This window comes from Lampris incognitus, chromosome 18, assembly GCF_029633865.1.
Source record: "Lampris incognitus isolate fLamInc1 chromosome 18, fLamInc1.hap2, whole genome shotgun sequence".
NCBI lineage: Eukaryota > Metazoa > Chordata > Actinopteri > Lampriformes > Lampridae > Lampris > Lampris incognitus.
The window spans coordinates 18,346,462-18,372,688 of record NC_079228.1 but is presented as its reverse complement, the minus strand read 5'-3'; the positions used below and the strand labels follow the sequence as shown (position 1 = coordinate 18,372,688).

Sequence of the window (26,227 nt, the reverse complement as noted above, 5' to 3'; positions counted from 1 at the left end):
GTAAACACAGTAGGAGTGTGAAGGCTGTGTCCATTTGTCCATTTGTGTAGTGAAGGACAGTGTTTTCCGGCTCTGTATTATTGCCAGAATCAAGCCGTTGCTCTCTTTTAAAGATCTCGAGAAAGTCATCTGCACTTTTATATCTTCCTGCTTGGACTACTGCAACTCCATGTATACTGGGATTAGTCAGTCGTCCCTGTCCCACCAGCAACTGGTCCAGAACGCCACAGCCAGACTCTGGACAGGTACCCAGAGTAGGGACCATGTTACTCCTATCCTGGCCTCTCTCCAGTGGCTGCCTGTGCATTTCAGAATTGATTTTAAGGTTCTGCTGTTTTTTTATAAAGCCCTTAATAGGCTGGCCCCCTCCTATATCGCAGACCTTTTAACCCTGATCTACCCCCAGGTCCCTCAGGTATGCCGAGTTGGGACTCCTGGCTGTCCCGCGATCTAACCTTAAGCTCAGGGGTGACGGCATCTTTGCGGTTGCAGCCCCTGGACTGTGGAACAGCATTCCCCTCCCTATCAGATCTGCCCCCTCCATCCAGTCGTTTGAGTACAGGCTCAACACTTACTTTTATTCTCTAGTGTTTGAGTCCTGCTGATGTGGCTGATTTCTGGCTTGTGCCAATGTCCATGTATTGTTTATTTGTGCATACAAGCTGTGTGCCTTGTTGTCTATGTCGGTGTTTGTTTTATTTGTGTTTTAGCTACCTGCTCTGGTCTGTACAGGACATTGGTCAACGTGGGTTGTTTTTAATGTGCTTTTTAAATAAATGTGACTTGTCTTGACTTGACATTACTGCTGAGCCCTACTTGTAATCTCTTAGCCTGCAGCTCGGGACTTGCAAAATAGGATGCTGTATTTGTCTGTGGGGGGGCAATGAGAGTGGGGTCTCATTTTATGGTTTTGCACTGTACGGGGTTGTCGACCTTGGCCAGCGTTGTGACACCCAGATGCTGAAGCAGCGCCGAGGGCAACAGCTGCTGTGGGCTTCGCTCTCTTAGGGGAGTGTAGAGGTCGCTATACACGGTCATGTCCTCACTGAGAGGACATCTGCTCTGGACTCCCTGTACACCTCCCCAATGGCCGCGTGTGTGTGTGTGTGTGTGTGTGTGTGTGTGTGTGTGTGTGTGTGTGTGTGTGTGTGTGTGTGTGTGTGTGTGTGTGTGTGTAAGCAAAAAGCAGGACGGCAGAAAGCTCAGTGTCCCAACAGTAAACCAGTCGACAAGATGCCAAGTTACACCCCCCGACACACACACATACACACACATGCACACACACACCTCCCCATCCCCCGGCAGCTATCTTTCATCCACCCTTTTACATTGTCAAAGGCACAGCTTTGGTAGGACTTATGGTAATCATCCATAAGCCTTTCTGGTTATTTAGCTTTAATCTACTTTACTTTCATCACTCTAAATGCGTTGTCTAGGTTGCCGCGATGCATTTCCAAAGAAATATCTTTCCATGTGCAAGGAGAGGCTTTTAACACTCTGCAACAGTGTCCTGTTTTACATATCAACATAATTCACCTGATTATGTGCGCCCTATTCAAAGCAAATATGTGTTAAGCGTTTTACCATCGAATGGCCACGGTGGGAGGTTTAACGCTTTGTGCAGATGTTGCAGAGTTTTTGATGAAGGAAGTTGCCGTTGATTTCAAGCGAGGGTGGAGGGGGACCTTTTGGTGTATGCCGCTATCGCCGTCCATAAATGCAGTTGGTGGAGTTAGACTCTTTTTTTATTTGCTCCCTTTGAGAGGCATCGGTTGAGCAGACACTGTCATTATGTGACGTGTCACCGCTAAAAAGGAGACACACTTTGTGGGAGTACACACGTGTCAGTGCTGATGGAGCCTGCCGTAGCATACGCTCAGGCGCCGTACCCACTGATTGATGGCTGAATGCTAACAGAGTCTGCCAGGAAGCAGCGGCGCTAATGCCCACCCAGGGACATCTAATGTTGGCGGCTCCCATCGGCATGGAATATGGAACAAAGTGTTGTCATCCATCAGTCTGTGTCCGCAAGCCTCTGATCCTGCACCGCCGTACAAAGGTTACCTCGTACCGTCCTCTCAAGTCTAGCTACATGGAGATCCCTGGATTCAATGAGCCAACAAGAATATAGATGCAACAACAGACGTGGTTCTACCATGTACCATCAGCACACCCATTCAAGGAATGTAAATCAGCCCATTGCTTTTTATCATTGTTTGACCTTGTAACATAACGTTTATTTTCAGAAAAAAAAGAAAGAAAAAATTCAGTTTTTCTTTCTTAGTATTCTCACAAAGGTAGACGTGATCTTCTATCTTCCTTTAGGCAGCAGTGAGATTACTTTGAGGGGACATCATCCTTTTCAACATGGATATAGCCTGTGGATTGGATGCCATAATCCCCTTTACCATCAGAGGGAGCTCCTCCATAGAGGGAGTTCCTCAGTTCCTCATATTCAATTCTAAGGCAAACTGTTTGATGCAGGGCCCGAGGAGGACTAGGAGACTGCTACAGAGATGGCTGATTTTCTTACACGTTCCCACAGTAAGACTGTCATTCCTTGGTACCTGATGAAGTCAGTGGCTTAGCTGACCAGCCTCACTCCGAAGGACCTGCAGAAATTAATTTTCAGGTCTCACAGTTTTCCCTCCCAGGCAGGGATTATAGATTCTATTTGAGCCTACTCTGAATTAACAGTTGGAGTGTATTAATGCTTTTGATGAAAGGAATAAAAACCTTTAAGGCAGTCCAGAAACTCAGCTGGATAAATATGAGTCGCAATTGCAATTCTTTTTTCTTAAATGATGCAAACAGGTAGAAATCCTGTGAGCAATCAATTCACCGAGCGCTTCTGATCAGTGATCGAATGAGCCCGGATGCATCAATTAGAGCTATTGATTTTCTGATCAAATCGATGATTGAGTCAGCACGGGTCTGCCTTTGCCGCTGTGCGTGACCAAGTGCTGGTTTACCAAATGAATCACCGGCAGTTCAACTCACAACGATTAGCTTTTGACTCCAGGAAGTCAGTAGAGTAGGAGCTGAGATAAAATCTGGTGTCGTCTATAGACCTGTATGAGGTTCATATTGGCAGTTTTTACACATTTCTCTCTTCCCCAAACCGTTGCCCAGAATTCACACGGGGATGTTTATGACCTTGGTTTAACATGCATTATCTCTCCTCTAGCAGTAGCTATTTAACATGTATTATCGTGCATGGAATTGCTTTTTTTTTCTGTTCTGTCGCTTGCTCTGACTCTCTGTTGCTCGCACACCTTCTCTTTCTCTCCTCTAGCAGTAGCTATTTGCTCCTCTGTCCTCTGGCAATGACTCTTTTTCCGTCGCACCTTCCCCCATCTCATTCTCCCACCCTCTGTCTTAATCTTTCTCTTTCATTGTCTGTTTACCTCTCTCCCTTGTCCAGGCAGCATCACTCTTTCTCCTCTGGCAATGAGCTATTCTATCTTCTCTCTGTCTGCCTCTCCCACTCATCCTCTCCACTGGCAATAACAGTTTATCCCCCCCCCCCTTCTATCTTGCAGGGTACATCAGATCCTCAGTGCATAGTCTGGGACTATGGCAACCCGTAAGTCACTTTAAATGATTCTGATATTCTGTGCATGTGAACGTGAGGAGCATGTGTGCTTCTCTGTGCACGTGTGTGTGTGTGTGTGTGTGTGTGTGTGTGTGTGTGTGTGTGTGTGTGTGTGTGTGGTTGTTTATACCCTTGCCTAATCTGCGTCCTTCATTTCATTAATGAATTGAGCAGACAAATGAACTTCCCTGTCTCCGTGTTAATTAAATTAGTCAGTGAGAACAAACACCTTTCTCTCTGTGATCTTAAGCATTCAAAGATAACGTCACTCATGGCGCCTCATTCTCAGCAGAATGCTTCTCTTTTTGTTTCACTCCTTGTTTCCGTAATCTTGTTCACTTTGCACAGTTACATTTTGTATGGGACATTTGATGTAATTATGCCGATCCAGCTGGATCAGCAACAACAAAAAGTTAGTTATTTGCATATCCCGTTCATTGAAAGCTCAGTTTATCTACCTAATGGACCCTCTCTCATTTGCTTATTTAGGCCACTGACTCATTGATGTTCTTGATTGTGACCGTGTGGTAGTGTGCTGTGTGCTACATAGTGTAAAGTAGTACAATTGATTTTACGTTTGTTATTGCAATTAGCCCACGTAGTGATCATGCTCTTGTCAGCTGTAAAACCTAGACTGACGTGATGATCCAGGGTACGCTCGTGTCCTCTCTGTCCATCACAGCCATTTCTGAACAGTTGTAATGGACTTCACCATGGCAAAATATTTCATTGGACCCTTTCAGTGAAGCACCAAGCCCGGAGACTTACAAACAGCAAGCCGGAGAAAATTTGTTTCTTGCTCAGGGACACTTTTGTGTCAAAATATGTTATATATGGGGGTGTCCAGGTGGCATGGTGGTCTATTCCGTTGCCTACCAACACAGGGATCACTGGTTTGAATCCCCATGTTACCTCCAGCATGGTCGGCATCCCTACAGACACGCCTGCGGGTGGGAAGCCGGATGTGGGTATGTGTCCTGGTTGGTCGGGGTGCCTGTTCAGGGAGTAAGGGGAACTGGGGGGGGGGAATAACGTGATCCTCTCATGCGCTACGTCCCCCTGGCGAAACCCCTCAGTGTCAGGTGAAAAGAAGTGGCTGGCGACTCCACATATATCGGAGGGGGCATGTGGTAGTCTGCAGCCCTCCCCGGATCGACGGGGGTGGAGCAGCGACCGGGACGGCTCAGAAGAGTGGGGTAATTGGCCAAGTACAATTGGGGAGAAAAAGGGGGCTATATAATATATATATGTATATATATGTATATATATATGTGTGTGTGTGTGTGTATATATATATATATATATAGTATAATATTACATATTTTGCCCATGAGACTGAAATCATTGAAATGATTACGCCTCGTCGTCACCTGCCATCAAGTCATGAAAGACAAGGGAGACAGAAAAGCAGCAGTCTTCTCAGCTTTCCCACCGACTACCAGTTTGTTCATCTGCTTCAGCAAGTTCTCTCCTGCAGCCAAAGCAAACAGTCAGCACAGGTTGGCAGGCAGAGAATAAGAGATTGTAAATTTGCTAACTGCCCCTACCCACTAAAGAGAGAGAAGAAGAAGAAGCTTAGTGAAGTCAATTAACCAGCCAGTCAGATTCCTACTGCAGTCAGATGAAATTCCCCCAACATTGTGAGGGCAGAGTGCCAGGCAGAATATAAAGTGCTGAGATAAGGGTGATCTCTATCGCCCAACCACACTCAAGAAAGAAAAAAATTTGGTAAAAAAAGTCTAATTGTATGTGCCAGGGATTAGGCAATGCATTGTAAAAGCAGGAAAATCTTGATCTTATACACGCGCGCACACACACACACCTACACATAAATATCCATCAATTACAAGGCCTGACCAAGATCTGTGTTAAATCGATATTTGTAAATAACCAATTTGTTTTACTTTGCCATTTTAAACGTGTTCTGCTTGTCGCTTATAGAGAGTGCCAAGCAACTGTGAAAAATTGAAGTCAGTGCTTTTGCATACTTTGGCATGATTGACAATTTGTCGAAGGCAATGTGAATTGTCTTTATGTGAAGAATGGTGGCCACATGCTGTTCTTAGTGAGAGAATCACTAAGACAGACTTACTTGCAAAGTCTGCTTGACACAGGTACGAGTCACACAATTGCATGCGCAGACATACACACACACACTCTCTCTCTCACGCACACACACACACACACACACACACACACACACACACACACACACACACACACACACACACTTAAGGATGCACACAAAGACCAGAACAACATGAAGTATGCATGAACCGAGTGAACAACGTGAGTATTTTTGTGCTCCTCAGCTTTCCCTGTCTGCAGAGCTCCCGATCTTGGCTGGAGCTGTGTGGGAGCACACGGTGATACAGGAAAAGAACATGTTGTACAAAGCAACGATTGTTTGCTGGAGGATATCACCTCTCTCAGCCTGGCTGTCTTTCTGACTGAGCCGCGGGCTTTGGGGTGGAGCAGGAGGCAGACGGGAGGTGAAAAATGTATAGATAGTAACTGGGAGGGAGGGCAAGCACAGCGGGAGAAAAACAAGAGCAAATAAACCTGCATGACTGATGGGGGAATAATAACTCGCTGTGCCTACTTCCTTTGTGTACAAAATGAAATCGTTCATGCAGGAAATCCATTAGCATGCTCTTACATAAAGATGCAAAGTAAAATACATTTGTTGGTTGAGAACACCATCTGAGTATGTCTGCACTTGAATGGGTGTATGTGTTTTAGGGATCACATGGGGACTTCAGTCTCTTGAGCCTATCATCTGCCTCCTACACAGGCATCTGTGCACATTGTGGAAGTGTGTTTTGAAGTCGCCAAGTGATTTAGGTGGTAGTTCACCCCCATTTGAGCTCTCTCAGCTGGCTAAGTTGGCCAACAGTTCGCGGCACTCACAGTTCATCTCAGTATTTATGTGTGAGTGCTTATTTATTTATTTTAACCCTAACCGGCCCATATGTCCACACCATCTGCCCACCCAAACCGGTGTGCTGTCTCCATTGCTGTATCCTCTACCTACTCTGAACCTCACTGACTCAAATGAATGTTAGGTTTAGCCCTAATAAAAGTTTTACGAGACACAACACCGATAGCTTTGATTATATCAGAAGCAAAGAAGGTTGTAAGTGCTACCATTTTCAACTGCAGTCAGTCACCTGGTATATCTATCTGTCTGTCATGTGAAATGATAATGGCTTCCCTGACCTTGCCTTCAAAATCTGTTGGCTTTGACCGTCCACCCTACCATACTCCCCTACCGGGGGCTGGCTTGTTGGATTCTTTAGCAAACACACACAACTGCAAACACACACAACTGCAAACACACACACACACACACACACACACACGTACCATAGTATACAAACACATACCATATCCATAGAGAACAGGTGAGAGTGGCACGTTCTCTGTGGGCCACAAACGTGGAATTGAATGAATGAATAAAATTAATGGCGTTGTACATTCATTACTATTGTTGAATTAGATTGTGTAAGTCCCAGATTTACCTTTGTTACAGTTACCACTTTTTCTGTCAAGACAAATTACCCTTTTCATTGAAAAAACACATAGACTATAAATGGACATACAATGTAAAATAGTGATCACATTTGAATAATCAGACATTTTTTTGTGTGTCATTCATCATCCTTTCACACATTCCACTTTATTTCTATTCAGCAAGAAAGTAACATAATAACCCAAAGGGCAAAACCTCAAAATTGCACTGCATTATCTATAGCCAGCAGGGAACTGAGCATTAACTTCATATCTGTCATTAAACTATGCTTTAAAATATGTCCTACTACGTATAAATAACAATATATACAGTTTAGATAGCTGGTTTACAATAAAACCAAGGTTGGGTATTGGGTCACTTAATCCTATTTCTAATCCCTGGTGGTATTCTGCTTGATCACGGATCACTGGATAAAGACCCAGGCGTTCTCTTCCACCTCTCTCATCCACACACACACACACACACACATACACCATTACCACAGAGTAATAATGGCCTGGTTCACCAGCTCTAACATCCTCAGTCAGACAGTGCAGATGCTGACTTTGGGCACATAGGGATCAGCTGCATCACCAGCAAAGGGACTGGTTTCGGGTGGGGAGAGTCTTGACTTTGGCCGAGAGTACTTTGTGCTCGTCCTGAGAATGTCAGTCAAGGTTTACTGCCTCTGGTATGCTATACAACAAAGCTAAGCCTCCTCAAAAATGAATGAATGAGTAAAATAAATAAATAGGCAAGTAAACCAAAACCAATTGTAGAATATCTTAGCGTATTCTCTCTCTCTCTCTCTCTCTCTCTCTCTCTCTCTCTCTCTCTCTCTCTCTCTCTCTCTCTCTCTCTCTCTCTCTCTCTCTCTCTGTGTTCCTTGATATTTGGCCACAAATTTTTTTCAGATTTGAAATACTTGCTGTCATAGCTTAATCAGGACTGTATTAGCAGCCATCTTTATTACACCTTGATTTCTTTTGCCAGGCCATGCTCTGTTTGTATTCATCTACAGTTTAAGTTACTGTAATCATGATAATCATTATGACGTCAAAAAAAGGTGATCCCCTGAAACAGCTTCCACCTCAAAGTCATTTTCATAATGTGTTTACCGATATAGAGGGTGATAGCAAATTAACCATGCTTTACTGGTTCGCCCTATGTGGTAGTGCAGGGGAACAAACTATGCATTTTCTCAGTATGTACTTAAAGTGTGAAGGGTCTGTGGTTAGGGGGTGTTGTACATTATACACATTATTAAAGCCTTCTGGGTCTAAATTGTGATTTAGAGCCACACAAATAAATATAGCTTGACTCTGACTAGGAACAAACAAAACTCACATAAATATTTTTTAACAACTCAACCATGTATGTGCAGCCTGCTTTCAGACTTCAACATGTGTTTGTCTTCCTCCTCTTTAGCCGGTCGTCATGTGCAGAAACATACACACAGACACACTTAGAGCCACGGGGAGGGAGGGCAGGGATAGGGCTTGCTCCACTTTTCCATCTGACATAGCAGAGGAGATCAGGACAGTAGGACAGTGTCAAAGAGCGAGCCAGCACAGCGTGAGCGAGTCGGCCCGTAAGGCTTGTACCCGCTCATGACACAGCGGATATGGACATTTAGCTGATTACCCCTGCTGCCTCGACACGCCTCGGAGATCACAACATGTAACTTAGGATGAGAGTGCTGTGGATGCTTTTTTCTCATGGATAGCAGTCGGCTCTAGGTTTGTGTACCTCAACGTGGCTTTAGCATGAGCGCATTTCAGCTCAGGTCTGTATAGCAGGGATTTTAGTTGTGGACTTTAAGCTACAATGTCTCAGTGTTCGTGGACTCTTTGTTGGAAGTGTGGGCTGCTAACATTTCTGGAAAGTTCAACCCTTTAGCGTGGTAAGCTAGGCATGTTTATTTTGAGGTCAGGGTCACTTTATGTTATGCACAATTACTATTGATTGCATCCATCATGTGACCTGGCGGCAGGGAGAGGATGCTAGAATGGAGTACAGCATTTCAATGTATGGTCAGGGATAGCATTTCGAGTTGAAGCTACTCACCCCGAGGGAACTCTCTGGTCAGAGATGGAGATGGACTTGTTGGGTGATTGGTTTTTTTGGATTTCACAGTAGATGGTAGTGAAATATTGGCTCTCTGCTCCCCGCTGGAGTACACTGCAGCTTCATTGCTGGAGCACCACATAGGTGAGTAAAAGGTGAACCCCATCCATCCCCAGCCCTCAATTTACTGATGTTTGGTTTGATTTGTGCTTGATGAGAGGAGATGAGAAAATCTTAACATGCAAATTACTCAACCATGTCAGCCGCTATTTGTCTCTCCCACCCTTATCTCACTGACTAGCGTTTTATCCTCTTTTCTCATTTGCAGCTCCGAGTAGGCTTAGCGGGCAGTGTGTTACTGCTTCATGAGACTGTTTTCTCATATTGGCGTTAAGAATCTTCTTTGAGCCTCTGGCAACAGGCACTGAAATAGTCCAATACGAAATGAGCTACCCTATATTTCAGAAATAGGATGGTACTATTGAAATATCAGCAATGCTAAAAAGGAAAATATGTGCAGTATTATTTTGCAGATAAGGATTCGTTTCACATTTTATGATACATTTTCTACAGGAACTTTTTTTTTGTTATAAAGTCACCAAGCATGTTCGTGTGAACGCAGAGCATGGGCAGCCAGAATGGCAGGTCATTTATGGCTGTGGCGGAAACCTGTGTATCTTGCTTTCCTGTCTGCTAGCTAGTACACCAGGAAGAAAGATAATCCCAGTAAAGAGGCTTATAAATTAGCCTGTGGCCATGCCAGAGAGCAGAGAGTTGCAGAGGAGGTCAGTGACAAAGCATCCTCACACGGGAGACAGAGGGCTGTCGGGAGTTAAGTACGACAGCCTCGTATGACACCAAGAAAGACACGAAGTATTAAGTAGGACAGCATGTGTATCTGCACTGACAAAAAAAAAACCCCAAAAAAAACAGGTTTACTTCTAAGGAACTACTGTATAGATTGATAAAAAAGCCCAAGAGTAGTAGTACATAACCATACAGCATTGAACCACACCATTTCTCCATATATTACCATGTGAATACTTCCTAGTATTGAAGTCTCTGGGGCAGTGAATGCCTCATCTCGGAGTCCACTTCATATTCTTTGCTGTAATCATGGTAGAGTTACAGCAAAGATGTATGCAGGAATGCAAGAGCCTTAAAATTCACATATTTTACTAGGTCAGAAATAAAAAAGCTATTTTTTCCCATATTATTCCTAATGTATATGAAGTAACTCGTGGAAAGCTATTATGGCGATAAGAGGGTAAAAGCCACTGGGTTATATAGTGTTGGATGTTCATGATGGCTCTGCATCTAATCTTGGTTAATATGTAGGTCAAATACATCCATGTGTGTACACACACACACACACACACACAAACACACACACGCAAAATGCCAAGACAACTATTGCACACATTTATCTATAAAATTTTGTTGTTTTGGGGGGGTCCCCCCCTTTTTTTCTCGCAGTTGTACTTGGCCAATTACCCCACTCTTCCGAGCTGTCCTGGTCACTGCTCCACCCCCTCTGCTGACCCAGGGAGGGCTGCAGACGATGACATGTCTCCTCTGATACATGTGGAGTCGCCAGCCGCTTCTTTCACCTGACAGTGAGGAGTTTCGCCAGGGGGACATAGCGTGTGGGAGGATCACACTATTCCCCCCAGTTCCCCCTCCCCCCTGAACAGGCGCGCCGACTGACCAGAAGAGGCACTAGTGCAGCGACCAGGACGCATGCCCACATCCGGCTTCCCATCCGCAGACACGACCAATTGTGTCTGTAGGGACGCCCTACCCAGCCGGAGGTAACACAGGGATTCGAACCAGCGATCCCCATGTTGGTAGGCAACAGAATAGACCGCAACGCCACCCAGACACTAAAATGTTTGGTCCATGACATAGCTATGAAAGTGTTGGTGTTTGCTGGCTAATTTGACATAACAGGATGTGAACCTGGCTGAGCCCAGACGGACGTGAGATGATGTGTATCATGTAAAGGTTATATCCAAACTGAAACTCATCCCCATAGATCTTGGCCAGATGTATGGTTTTACATTTGCCACCTGTCTTAATGTATAGAATACAGTTAAATAGAGTTAATGGAAGCAGCTCCATTTCTGTTGTCAAGCCGTGATCTTCTATTACATTTGATGTTTTCAGTTATTTTCCTTGCTGTCTGGCATATGTTGTCATGTTAAATTTGGGATCTATAAAAAAATCTCGGTGAGAATGTGCCAGCTGCAACGCCGAATACTAATTTTTGGCAAGTATAAAAAAAATCCCATTTTGACTGTCCATCTGTCTGTCTGCCACTTTCTCCTCTCTAACTCCTGGTCGATGTGTCAGCATTATCACTATAATGTCCACTATCCTTTCCATCTGTCTGTCCGTCTGTCCGTCCATCTATCCGTCCGTCTCATTGTCTCTCTAGAGACAGAGACAGCCCACGATAGGACTGGTCATAAATTAGGGTTGGAAATATTTCTGGCATGTTTGCACACCATCTTGGTTACCTTTCTCTTACGTTTTGTCATCTTTAAAATTCAAAATAGAGGTCAACCAGCACACCTGACAGAAAAGCAGAGAATAAGAGAATGATTTATTGCATGTCTGTCCTTTAGTGTGACGAGCGATGACATGCCTTTTACAGACAAAGCTCTGATATGCAATGCTGCTCTTTAGTTTAGACATCCCATAATTCAAAACTTCTTGTTTGGAGTTACATGGGGGGAAAAAAACCCCCCAAAAACAGTTGTTCGTAAACGACTTTACCACTATGAGTAATGCCATAAAACTAAGGCTGTATTGAAAGTGCTGGCGGCTTGCTGTCTTTGTTTGTGCATAAAACATAATGGCTGTTTTGTCACAGTTTGGAAAACAATAACAGATTTTACAGAGTAATTGCCGTTACGCAGTTTCTATGCTTTAATGGTGATTGATGCACGCACCTCAGAAATTACCTTCATCACTTCTTTGATCACCTTATGCTTCTTTTTTGTGTATTACAAATAATTCCTTTCAAATAATACCCTCCATTTCTAAGACCTCGGCTGCATAATGAAGGTCAACTCCACAAGTGGTAAGGCTTTGGTTTTAAGCTTTAATATGCTTCTTTTTTTTTCATTAGCATCGATTGAGCTTAGTTGAAAGACAAATTAAATACTAAATAGGCCAACACGGGCTGTTAGAATAACGGATAGCTGTTGGAGTTGACAGGGTGTGGGTGGTAGGCTTGTTCACCTGTGCACAAATCCTTGGCTGTGTGTGATTTGTGACAGCAAACGTGGATACAACGGGATGCACTGTTTTGTTTTTGTTTGTTTTTTTTGGGGGGGGGGGTTGGATTTTCTCCCCAATTGTACCCGACCAATTACCCCACTCTTCCAAGCTGTCCCGGTTGATGCTCCACCCCCTCTGCCGATCTGGGGAGGGCTGCAGACTACCACATGCCTCCTCCGATACATGTGGAGTCGCCAGTTGCTTCTTTTCACCTGACAGTGAGAAGTTTCACCAGGGGGACGCAGCGCGTGGGAGGATCACGCTGTTCCTCCCAGTTCCCCTCCCCTGAACAGGTGCCCCGACCGACCAGAGGGGGTGCTAGTGCAGCGACCAGGACACATACCCACATCTGGCTTCCCACTCGCAGACACGGCCAGTTGTGTCTGTAGGGATGCCCAACCAAGCCGGAGGTAACGCAGGGATTCGAACCGGCGATCCTCCTGTAGGTAGGCAATGGAATAGACTGCCATGCTACCCGGACACCCAGATGCACAGTGTTTTACAAAAACCTTTTGCTAACACATTTCCATCTTTTTGCACATGCAAACTTGGTCTTTGGTGTCAGTGTATAAGTCTGGATTGGGCCCTCAGCTTCGTCCCCCTTCTCCCATTTCCTCCATGAACAGTTGTATCCTGATCTAGTACATTGACAAACTCTCTCCTTCCCCTCCTCCCTCCATCTGTGACTTTATTTGGTCGCTCTTTTGAACGTGCGTCCTCAATCCACATCAAAAACGCACAACATTTCTGTGACAATTTGCCCACTAAGTTTGTTTTTTTTACCCTTTTGTTGCTGTTTACTCCTCTTCGGCCTGACAAGAGTGAGTACACTTCTGCAAATTGTTACTTGAACGCAGCGAAACCTCCTCTGCAGAATGAGGATGTAGCGCTGCAATTTACACACTACTTACATGCATCTATCTGTGAAATCCATTCATTCATTTCTCGATGCTGTCTTCAGCCGCGCTTATCCTGTTCTTTCTTGTTAGACAGACTCCAGCTGAATTAGATTTTTTTTCATCATATTCAGGTGATCATCACCCCTGGCTTTTAACAGGGAATTTGCTTACATAACGTGCAGGGGCAAATTAGACACCAAATGTAGACAGAAATGAGCCAACAGCATTAGAAATATAGGGAGATTGACAGCGTGGGCACAGTGTCAATATGTAACTTCAACTGAAGTATTTTCATTGTAATATGGAGTGAAAATTGATTTAACTACATCATAGCGTGATTGGTATGACTCATCGCTGAGGTAGTTTATTTAGGTTGGTTGACTCCTTTATTCCTATAAGTACTGAAATAAGGGATACTTGACAAGGCATGCAGGTAGCTAACTGTGATGGATAATAGCGGTCCTCGTTTCAGCACTGACAGTAGTGAAATGTAAAATTATGATTTTAACTGAGCTCCCATTTCAACACTTCGCTCTGCCAGCAAGTGTGCGTGTGCGTGTACGTGTGTGTGCGTGTGCGCATATGTGTGTGCGGCTTGAATTGAGTTTCTGTCACTTGACATTTTCATGTGGCTGACTGGATGGTTTTAAATCTTAAAAGCAAATTTTCCTGTCCGTGACGCTTGGCTAAAAGGATAAATTATTACATTGCCAGTAAATTAACCAAAGTATGAATAAGAAACACAGTTCCAATATGTTTTAAAGCAAAGGAATTGTTTGGTGTGTACACCAATGGGAATTTTCTAAATTGGCTATTCACAGTGCAACGCATGAGGCATAACTGGAAATTATGAATGTGATATATCTGCTTTTAAGTCGAGAAGCAAAGCAGAACAATTTAGGAAATGATGGGTCTTTGCAGTGTGCAAGAAGTACTGTAGGTAAACAAAAAAAACTATGTATGGGTATTTTTTTAAGAGAGAAAAACGTTGTATTGCCTCATGGATGATACTTTTCAATGTACAATGTTCTCTATCCGCTTTTGTATGTCTACGCCTGTGGAACAAGGATGATCATTTTTTTCTTATTTTTCGACCCTTTTTACTGCTGTGGTGACATAGTATTATTCAAATTATTTTGTAAATATAGGCTAATCAAAACATCTAGTCATTTTTCCTTCACCACCCTATCACTGTATCAACAAATCCCAGGACCAAATCTTAACTGGTATAATTAGCGACATTTACATCACAAACAACTAAAGAAGTGGCAAATATCCTCAAATTACCATAATTTTTTTATGCCCCCCCCCCTTTTCTCCCCCATTGTATCAAGCCAATTACCTCACTCTTCCAAGCCATATCGGTCACTGCTCCTCCCCCTCTGTCGATCCGGGGAGGGCTGCAGACTACCACATGCCTCATCCGATACATGTGGAGTCGCCAGCCACTTCTTTTCACCTGACAGTGAGGAGTTTCACCAGGGGGATGTAGCGCGTGGGAGGATCATGCTATTCCCCCCGGTTCCCCCTCCCCCCTGAACAGGCGCCCCAACTGAACAGAGGAGGCGCTAGTGCAGCCACCAGGACTAATTCCCACATCCGGCTTCCCACCTACAGACACGGCTAATTGTGTCTGCAGGGACGCCCGACCAAGCCGGAGGTAACACGGGGATTAGAACTGGCGATCCCCATGTTGGTAGGCCACGGAAAAGACCACCATGCCACCCGGACACCCCTAAATTAGCATAATTTAAAGTTAGGTAACATTGCTTGTTTTTGTGGGTTCTTTCATTATGCCAGTAGAAACTAAATGTTGCGCCATCGGCTTTGGGGATTTAAAAAAAAAAATTTATACATACAGCGATGTGTTTCTTCTTTGTGTCATTGGTAAATTATCTGCAGTTGGATTATCTGTTGATATTGTTGCTACAGGCCTTTGCACATTATCACTGAGCAGGAGCTCCATTGACTGAAAAAACATAATCTACCTGAAATAAAATAACTTGATTTTGAGTTTCATTTATCACTATCTTAATTTCACAAAATAAATATTTGTGAAATTCGAGACACGTGCCGAGACCAAGACAAGACAGGGACAAATTGGGTCCAAGACAGAGAAGAAACCAAGATTAGGGAATATTGGGGATAAAAACAACAAACCTGGTTTCTGCATACTTTTTTAGCCATTAAATTTGTGTGCCAACTTACCTGCCTTGGATGAGAGATGTTTGCCCACATTGCACTATTTATACGTCTGTGTGGGCTGCAGGGAGCAGCATCTTTTTGTTTTATATGCTTTACTTGCTTGCATTCACCCAAAATCCCTGCTTTTTGCTGTCTAGTCTGAGAATTTGAAGCGCAAGAAAATCTTATGCACCTCAATGGAGAAATACAGCTCTTCACAGCCCTGTCCTTTCACTCCTGCACGAAAATTGATTAGTCCCAACAGAGGTGAAAGGTCAATCGCAGTATCACTCCTTTTTCTCTTTTTGTTTTTTGCTGTTTTCGCCGATTCCCGATACATCTATTAGCAACTGCATGCTGGTTTGTCCACTTTTTCTTTTTTTGGCGGAGGGGTAGATTAAGCTTTTTTTTTTTTTTTTTTTTGCATATTTCAGTCATCTTTGCAAATGTTCCAACCATCTTTTGCAGAGATAGTGCTGGGCTTCTTCTTTTTTTTTGCATATTTCGGTAATCTTTGCAAATGTTCCTGCCTTCTTTTGTAGAAATAATATTTTTGCAACATATATTTGATCATATGAAAGTCGTACAACCCACAGGTTTGTTGCTTTTCACGGGCGTTGATCAGAAGGAACTGTGGTTGTTCTTCTCTCAGATGACTCGTCGACAAAACAAAACCATCCCTTGTATTTCCTCATAACACTTAAGGTTCTCTAAAGACAAGACTCAAGCAAAAGTGTGCATATCATCCCCTTACCAGCTGCTCGCTTGTTCCTTCACTAATTGTTTTTGTCGTCCGTATTTGCTGATCTTGGGATTTATGGGTAAAACCAGGTTTGTGTTGAGATACACAGCTGGTAAACTAACAATGCTGATGTGTACACAGGCCTGGGCATCCGGAACCTGTGTGCGGTGATAAGAGGGCGGCCACCTCCAAGCTTATTCATAGGCTATAACAACAGCAAAGCACAACCCATGTCCTTTTTAATCTTTACTCACCCGCTAAGCCCGAAGGGACCCGACACAAGAGTCTCTGTGGATCTGTGATAACAAAGATTAGGGTCAGTTCCAGCTTTTGAAATGAAGTGAAATAAAACTGACTGAAACTCAAAAAAGAGGGCATTTAGCTAAAATGGATTGTTAAAACAATGAGGTCAAAACAGTGTGTATTTGATTTTGTATGCTATTAGATTCCCCCATCGCTTGCCACCATGGGTCCAATATCCTATGAAACAACAGTCCTGCCACACTGTCCTCGAAAATCTGTGTGTGTGTGTGTGTGTGTGTGTGTGTGTGTGTGTGTGTGTGTGTGTGTGTGTGTGTGTGTGTGTGTGTGTGTGTGTGTGTGTGTGCACGTGCCTTCATCTCTGAATCCCCCTCTTGCAGGACACGAGTGCATGCTCTCATGTGTTTGTCTACCATGCTATTGGTTTCTCAGTGTGCATAAATAAGAGGAATATTTCTCTCCATCTGTCCTTGTAATACACCATCCTTTATACAGAGGTGTAGTCAAAGTCCATATGGCTGTATTTAACTTGTGTAAGCAAAGTTGTTTATAAATATTCAACATATTTTATGTGGGGGGGGCTGTTGTAAGCATATTTTATATATGGACATATGGATGAAAAAGCAACATTTGTTTAATGTGCTCTGATGATGTCACAAGGCAGCAGTGCATGACATGACTAACACCCACACAGAGGAACACCCACAGTTAAACACATGCACAGACGAACACACCTGGACACGTGCATTCTCCCACACACACACAAACACACGCACGTACGAACACAAGTAAACAACCAAGACACTAAAAAGTAATTGTCATCCTTTTATCTTTTCACAAACGACAAAACAGCCTGTGGTGGAAGTAACAGCTGACAAAAAAAAAAGTACACGCACACACACAAAAAAAATTTCTTCAGCTTCCACTCTTATAGGGTCATTGGTCTTGAGTAAATGAGGCAGGAGAACACACATACACACACACACACATTCGCAAATACGCATTCATACGTAGGCACACATACACACGCATGCACATGCAAACCCGCACAAACACTTAGCTGCTATGTCTCAAGCTACCTCTCTAAAGAAAACTTCATTACTGTCACAATTTCACAGCGTGACTGTTTGAAGTGCCACCGCACAGATGACGATCACCAGGGAACTGGGCTCACATTTCTGACTGACGTTGTGAATTGTGTGTGTGTGTGTGTGTGTGTGTGTGTGTGTGTGTGTGTGTGTGTGTGTGTGTGTGTGTGTGTGTGTGTGTGTGTGTGTGTGCGCATGCAGTGCATTTATTTGTGAGAGGGTGCACTTGAGAGAATTGTTGTTTTGCATTCCTGCATTGCACTGTCAAAAATAAATAAATAAATAAAATTGCAGTGCTCTTTGGGCCTGTCCTTGTCCCTACAAAAGAAGCATATTGATTCTGCAATGTTGTAGCCTGTTCTATTTGTGTTGGATATGTGTGTTCACTGGTGGCTAGCATCGGTGCAGTTGTCACAACAACACGTTGGTATTTACTGTGTTATAGTGGCCAGTGGCACCCAGTAATCATCCTGTGTGTGTGTGTGTGTGTGTGTGTGTGTGAGCCTTTATAGATCATATTATATTGTTTGAGAGATATAAAGGATTGCCTGGATGCTAATCTGTAATAAGTGTATAGATATACAGTTTACAGTAACTGGTTCATTGTAAACTGTCTAATGTACCCCCCCCCCCCATTTTCCCACCATCTATCCTGGTGATGCATAAACTCTCCTGGCCTTTCTACCCAAGGCTCCTCTTTAGGCCTCTGAAATGTCCAAGTCATTGTATAAGGGTGAGAAGTACTGAAAACAAGTCAGCTTTATGTTTCTTATAAAGCTGAGATGTGACCCAAGACGTCCCTACAGAATGCCACTTTAAGACCACACACTGATGAGCCAAAACATTATGACATCCTGCCTAATGTGCTGTTGGTCCTCTGTGTGCCACTAAAACAGCACCAACCTGCCAAGGCATGGACTCTACAAGATGCCTGAAGGTGTCCTGTGGTACCTGGCCCCAAAACAGTAGCAGCAGATCATTCAAGTCCTGTAAGTTGTGAGGTGGACCCAGCGTGAATTGAACTTGTCGGCCCAGCACATCCCACAAAAGCTCAGTCGGAATGAGATCTGGGAAATTTAGAGGCCAGGGCAACACCTTGAACTCTTCATCATGTTCCTCAAACCATTCCCGAACAATGTGTGCAGTGTGGCAGGGCACATTATCCTGCTGAAAGAGGCCACTGCCATCAGAGACTACCATTGCCATGAAGGGGTGTACCTGGTCTGCAGTGATGTTTAGGTAGGCGCCACATGTCAAATTGACATCCACATGAATGACCGGACCCAGGGTTTCCCAGCAGAAGATTTCCCACCACATCATGCCCCCTCCACCGGCTTTTCATCTTCCCACAGTGCATCCTGGTGCCATCACTTACCCCAGGTAAACAACACACACGTACGTACATGGCAATCCACGTGATCAAAAAGAAAACAGCACTCATCGTCCCAGACGACCTTCTTCAGCTGCTCCAAGGTCCAGTTCTGGCTCTCATGTGCCCATTGTAGCAACTTTTGATGGTGGACGGGGGTCATCATGGGCACGCTGTCTGGTCTGCGGGTACACAGCCCCATACACAGTAAGCTCGATATACTTCTGTTGTGACACATTGCTCCCATAACCATCATTAAATTTTTATGTGACTTATGCCCCAGTAGACCTTCTGTCGGTTCAGACCAAACAGGATAGCCTTGGTTGCCGTCGTGCATTGGTGAGCCTTGGGCGCCCAACACCCTGTTGCTGGTTTGTGGTTTCTCCCTCCTTGGACCACTGTCAGTAGGTACTCACCACTGCCGGCCGGGAGCACCCCACAAGCCTTGCCGTTTCAGAGTTGCGCTGACCCAGTCATGTGACCATAACAATTTGGCCCCTGTCAAATACACTCAGGTCTTTACTCCTCCCCATTTCTCCTGCATCCAACACGCTGACTATGAGAACTGATTGTTCACTTACCGTTTAATCTTCCCAGACCTTGACATGTGCCCTTGTTTGGAGATGAGCAACATTATTCAGTTCGCCTGTGAGTGGTCATAATGTTTTGGCTCATCAGTGCATATTATCGCTTTGGGTGATTTGCAGATTGCAGATCCCATGCAAGTGCCAAAAACAGTGAAGGTCTTTAGTGAGGGTACACTTTATTAAATTTCCTCCATATGCTGTCAAAGGTCCTTGTCACTTGGAGGAAATTATGTTCGCTACCAAAGCATTGGGGTTTTTTTGCCTTTAATGCGATTACTTGGTAATTCATCCAAACTGTGAAAACTTTCTGAGGTGAGAATAAAGTGGTCATTCAAGTCATTTCAAGACACCAATAACAAAATACGTTTTTCACCTCTGCTTTTATTTATTCATCTGTTTTATACAGATTTTTTATATATTGCAGGGTAAATCAATGAATATGTAATCCGTGATTTCATTTTTGTTCGAGAAATACAACTGAATTTATCATGTAATTTTTTTAAAAATTTTTAAATGTCGAAGCATTTATTTAAAGAAGAAAAGCGGATGTTCGACAGAAATCTCTACAGTTGGGTTAGTTTTAATTCCCGCATATCTTTTTGAAGTGAAAGCCGTCGGTCCTCTTCTCTCCTCTCCATTAGTTTTAATACTTGACTTTTTAACCCAGTCGCTCCCTGATGCATCCTGCAGCATCTCTGCCTGTCTCTGCTGGCCATGATAACAGTGTCTCGGGTTAAATGTGAGGTCAGCCTGTGACGTGAGCTTGCAAGGTAATTAGTTCAGTTACTCTCTCTGCCAACCTATCGATCGACCTCTGGACTCGGCCTTTTCATTAGAGCGTTTAGAGAGAATTATAAGCGAGGGCAAGTAATGGGAGGAGAAGAAGAGCAGAGCAGTCGATTCCACAAACTTCCACTGTACAATGTTTTGTCCACTCTACTTTCCGGTGTTAAATGTCGAGGTATTTTACCCCGCAAGGTGCTGAAAAACTGTCCTCCATATAAGGTGCATTTGCGTAATTGATATTAACTCATCCAGTGTTTACCATGTTGTATCAAACTCAGGCCGTTATCGAACCCCAACAAAGGCAGGCTTAAGAAAACAGGAGTCAAAAAGAGATAGAAGAGATAGAACGGGGACGTCCGGGTGGTGTGGCGGTCTGTTCCGTTGCCTACCAACAAAGGGATCGCCGGTTCGAATCCCCATTTTACCTCCGGCTTGGTCAGGCGTCCCTACAGACACAATTAGCTGTGTCTGCAAGTGGGAAGCAAGATGTGGGTACATGTCCTGGTCGCTGCACCAGCGCCTCCTCTGGCCGGTCAGGGCACCTGTTCGGGGGGAAGGGGGAACTGGGGGGAATAGCGTGATCCTCCCACGCGCTACGTCCCCCTGGTGAAACTCCTCACTGTCAGGTGAAAAGAAGCGGCTGGTGACTCCACGTGTATGCAGCTCTCCACGAATCGGCAGAGGAGGTGGAGCAACAACCGGGGTGGCTTGGAAGAGTTGGGTAATTGGCCAAAATTCAATTGGGGAGACAAATAAAAGAGAGGACAGAAAGGAGAGTAAAAGGAGAGAGGGGGTGTTTGGGCTCTAAATAATAGAGACTATTCACAGGATACCAATTGGGGGGACACGGGACACTCATTCCAACAGAATAAATGGGACTGTCACTGTGTGAGTGGACATCACTGCACAAAGAGTCTGTAGAGTGAATGGGATGCAAGAAAGTGGTGAATTTCTCTCTCTCTCTCTCTCTCTCTCGCTCGCTCTCGCTCGCTCTCTCTCTCTCTGTCAACTCTTTCCCCTGTCTCTCTCTGTCGCTCTCTCTCTTTTATTCTATTACTCTCAATTTATCTCTCTATCCCCTCAGCTTCTTACGGGTATGTGTATCCATATTGTGATTGATTTGCGCTGTCTCTCACTCACTGTTTGTATCCCCTGTCCCCCCACTCCCCCACCTCCAGGGAAGCTGGCGCAGAAAACTGGGGCACAGAAGGCTGCCAAACGCTCGCGTCAACCGCCATCCACACCAAATGCCTGTGCAGCAGGATATCCACCTACGCCGTGTTAGCTCAGCAAGCTAAAGACCCGGTGAGTCACCGCTGCCTTGACTACTGTACTCTATGGGACCAGGGCTCATGAGATAACTTTTTACCAGAGGTCAGGTCAGTGAGCTCGGCATTAAAGTGAAATTCCCCGGCTGTGATGTGATGTGGTTGAAATGCAGTCGGTTATCGTTACACTGGAAAGCTTTACTCTTATCTGTGAATGTCATTTCATTTGAATATTCCTGAATGGATGCTGCTGCTACTATATATATCTATATCTATGTCTTTATATATATATATATGTGTGTGTGTGTGTGTGTGTGTGTGTGTTTGTGTGTGTATATATATGTGTGTATATATATATTTTTATGCATCATGTTGCCTTCAGGAATCAATCCTTGCACCATTAATTGCAATTAAATTTGTGCAGATGGCAATGGCAGCATTTTGTGGCATTGAATTTAGTTACAGCGATTATCTTGAAATATGCGTTTTTCAACGTTTTGCAGCAGATGTGTGTAGCTTTTATGTATGTATGTGTGTGTTTGTGTGTGCACACATGTTTGTGTCTTAAAGGCATATTTTACCATACCTGATGTTATGCTGATCTGCTGTCAGCCTCCATGAAATGCTTAAACTTTTTGTGCATAAACATTAGCGAGGGACCTTACTGGTCTGCATGTGCTATGTGATATGTACATATATGTGTATGAGTAATAGCGAGGGAGAGAGAAAAGATGGTGAGCAAAAAATAGTTCAGAGGGTTTTTCGTGTTTGTTTTTTTTTTTTTTTTTTTGCTGTTTGTGTGATTTTGCCTGCAGCTTGTAACTGGCTGGTCTATAAATAGTTCACGTGGCTTGTAGTTTGTGACGTGATTAGAGGAGGCTTTTAGCAGTCTAGGGCAGTGCCTGTCCCGATTGTTGTATTGACCCATCCTACTGTATTCCACTAATGGACGTCCAAACACCCAGTAGCGAGACGCCCTTGTGTCACCTTCTCTGCATTGCCTCTTTTCTCACCCACACCCTTTTCTCACCCAAGCGCCCTTATCGTTTAATTACTCCCGGACACCCCTCCCACATCTTCAAGTCAGTTCAGTTTTTATTTGTGTAATCCTAAATTGCAGTTATAGTCTCAGGTATCTTCATACCGTTTCATTCATGCCCTTCCTGTAGATGTGCCTAATCCAACTCGTGATGTGCACCCGCTCTCTTGCCTCCCTTCCTAGTTCTACCTCCTCTCCATCTTCTTCCTGTTCTGTTTAACCCTCCCCAGCTCCTTGTCACCTCCTATTTGCCCTCGACTTCCCCCCGGGTGTCTGATCACCCCTTATTCTTGTCACTTCCCTCACTTTCTCTTACACCACTGTAACACCTCCAGCTGTTTTCTTTTACTTAAGGTCTCTCCACCACCACCGCTGAAGTCACACACTCCCTTTAGCTGTTTTTGTGTGTGTGTGTGTGTGTTGTTGATTTGCTCCTTACACACCAAATTGGATTAATTGCATCAGACATGCTACAAATGCAAAGAGTTGTGTGCTAAACTTGCCCTTAGACTCTGATGCGGGAGAGGTTTAGCAATTTCCTTTTTTTCATGGCTGAGAGGGGGGGGGGGGGCAGGAGTGGTAACGCAAGATCCCTTGTGAGTACAGAAGGACAGTTGCAAGGAATGGAAGATGTGAGGCGAAAAGGTTCAGCTAAACAGGAAGTATGGTGAGCACTCAGCTGGTAGGAGATGCTGAACAGGGGAGGGAAAGCGAAGAGAGAGAGAGGGGGAGAGAGATTCTAACCAACCTGAATAGTGATATCACTGAGCAAGGAGCTCCACAAAGATAGTACTGTACGTGTGCCAAATGCACATCCGTGGTTGTGTAAGCCTGTGAGTCGGACAGTTGCAGCCTTTCTCACCCGGCGCTTGCCGGACTCCTTCATGTGCTCATCCTTTACTCTCCCACAACACGTGGAAGCTAAGAATAAACCAGTTAAAGCAAATAAAGTTCAAATAGATTAAATATGATGTAGAAAAAAAAAGATATATTAGGGGACTTTCATTACAACGGCATGACATAGAAAATGTCAAAATGTCATTTTGCGTCAACACACAAATTCTAGCGATAGAAAAGTCGCGGGAAATCTAGTGTGGAAGTGTCCTTTTACCCATCATGGACCATGTTTTCCTTATGTTTTCCCTAAGAGCCGGCATTACTTTTTTCTTTTTTTTCTTTTTTTAAATGTGCACAGACTGAGGAAAAATAATAACAATTAAATGTAAATGCACATGAAGGCTGCTATACGGGGTCACTCTCGCAATTATTTCTGTTACAAGTAGCTCTTTCGGCTTCTACGTTACATTAACTTTACCTTTTTTCCGCAATAAACAAGTTGTATGTGACAGGGCATGGTGTTAAAAGGAAAACACTTTGACTTTTATGACATTTGCGGAGAGTGTGTGATTCACCATTCACTCCCATTATACCATTAACCCTGGTACTGAGGGCCGGAAGGTATGGGTCAGTGTTTTCATGTCAACGACTCTCAGACAGCGGCTGTTGTGGTCAATGCTGAGTGCACTTTATAGTGTTCTGCAGAGTCCGCTTTTATCAGGGTAGAGAATGGAGTTTATACATAGAAAGAGGGACAACCAACACAAAAACCCACTGATGCAGAACTGAATATATATATATGCATGTATGCACGCACTCACAGAACACTTTTTTGCATGTGCCCAAATGCACACTAACACAGGCGATGGTCCGAGTTGTGTGGTTCTTGGAGCAGTGCTGAGTATCAGCAGCCCAGCTCTGACAGCTTATCCCGGGCCACGGCACTGGGGACAAGGGGGGGGTTGGAGGATTAACCTCCATGTTTAATAGAAAAGGGAGGGAGGGAGAGATGGAGGGATTTAGAGGCACTTCTGCCATTACAGGCCGTTTACAGTGGAGTGAGGGATAGCCGGCTAATCCTGTTTACTTTCTATAGCTGAGAAGAAGTGTGTGTGTGTGTGTGGATGGAGCAGTATGAGACGTGAAGCGCAGGTTGCTGCTTTATAAAAAGGTAAATAAGACAAGATGATCGAGCGAGGTCATAAAGGCAAATAAAACGAGCCACTTAATGCCCGACACAACTGCCTTGGGAATATAAAAACCCGCTGGATATTTCTGGACATTGCAGTGCTCTTGGGGATCATGGGATCTTGACTTGAAGGAGATATTAGCTTTATAAAAGTCAGTTTAACATTTTGTGCCGTGAGTTAGCATAGTGAATGACTCCTCTCGGCTCCATTTTTGACCACACTGATGGCAGGTGTTTCAGTGTTTTAAAACGGAAAGGTCATATTTGCATCAGCATATTCTCTTGAAGTTGAGATCTTTTCAGTTTTTAAGTGCTTCACTTGAAACGGACTTACTCTAGTTGCATACCAACGATGCAGGCCATAACCAGTGCTTTCATAAGCTGGTCTGGCAGTCTGTCGGCTATTAGTTATGAGGTCAGTGGTTCACACAACACTTGTCAGTATGCTTTATATACTGGTAAGTGCCTTTTTGTGTGTGTGTGTTTGTGTGTGTAAATCTTTTTGTTGTACAAGTCAAGTTTATTTGTATAGCCTGTATTCACAAGATAGTCCCGAAGGGCTTAAAGGTCATAGGTCGTATGTCTGTTTATCTCCCTGCTGGTCCGGCTGCTGTAGTATCTGACTCCTGCAGTATCCAGACTTCTGTATGTCTGCTAATCGACTTTAAGTTCCATGACACTACATTGGAACACACACACACACACACAGACACACTACTCGCAAAACTATACTTGTGGGGCCCCCTCATTGACTATATTCATTTCCTTGCCCTTAACCCTAACCTTAACCACGCAAACTACACGCCTAACCCTAACCCTTACCCTAACCCCAATTCTAACCTTAACCCTAAAACCAAGTCCTACCCCTAAACTAGACCCTTTTACTTATGGGGCCCGAAAAAATGGCCCCACAAGTTAGGTGGTTTCTGGTTTTTCTATACTTATGGGGACATTTGGTCCCCATTAGTATAGTTAAACATGGTATGCACACACACACACACACACACACACACACACACACACACACACGCAAACACACACAAATACGACCTAACCAAGATGAGAAAATAACAATTCAGAAATCCAGGGGCCTCATTTATGAAACTCAGTTTAGATTCCATCCTAAATATCCCCGGCTTGGTCGGGTGTCCCTACAGACACAGTTGGCCATGCCTGCGGGTGGGAAGCTGGATGTGGTTATGTGTCCTGGTCACTGCACTAGTGCTTCCTCTTGTCGGTTGGGGTGCCTATTCAGCGGGTAGGGGGAACTGGGGGGAATAGCGTGATCCTCCCACGCGCTATGATCCCCTGGTGAAACTCCTCACTGTCAGGTGAAAAGAAGCGGCTGGCAACTTCACATGTATCGGAGGAGGCATGTGGTAGTCTGCAGTCTTCCCCGTATCAGCAGAGGGGGTGGCGCGGCGACCGGGGAAGTTCAGAAGAGTGGGGTAATTGGCCGGATACAACTGGGGAGAAAAAATAAAAAGGGAGGGGGGACAATCAAAAAAAATAAAAAGATT

At 44.2% G+C, this 26,227-nt stretch overlaps 1 protein-coding gene across 1 annotated transcript in view; it reads left to right on the top strand.

Annotated features, from left to right (window-relative positions):
- The window catches only part of adgrb2 (adhesion G protein-coupled receptor B2), a 208,165-nt gene that overhangs the window by 132,258 nt on the left and 49,680 nt on the right, over nucleotides 1-26,227 (top strand). Inside the window, exons 15-17 of the mRNA XM_056297981.1 lie at nucleotides 3,543-3,586; nucleotides 21,553-21,704; nucleotides 22,865-23,003. Of these exons, the coding sequence (XP_056153956.1) occupies nucleotides 3,543-3,586; nucleotides 21,553-21,704; nucleotides 22,865-23,003 (335 nt within the window). The remainder of the gene's footprint in view (nucleotides 1-3,542; nucleotides 3,587-21,552; nucleotides 21,705-22,864; nucleotides 23,004-26,227) is intronic.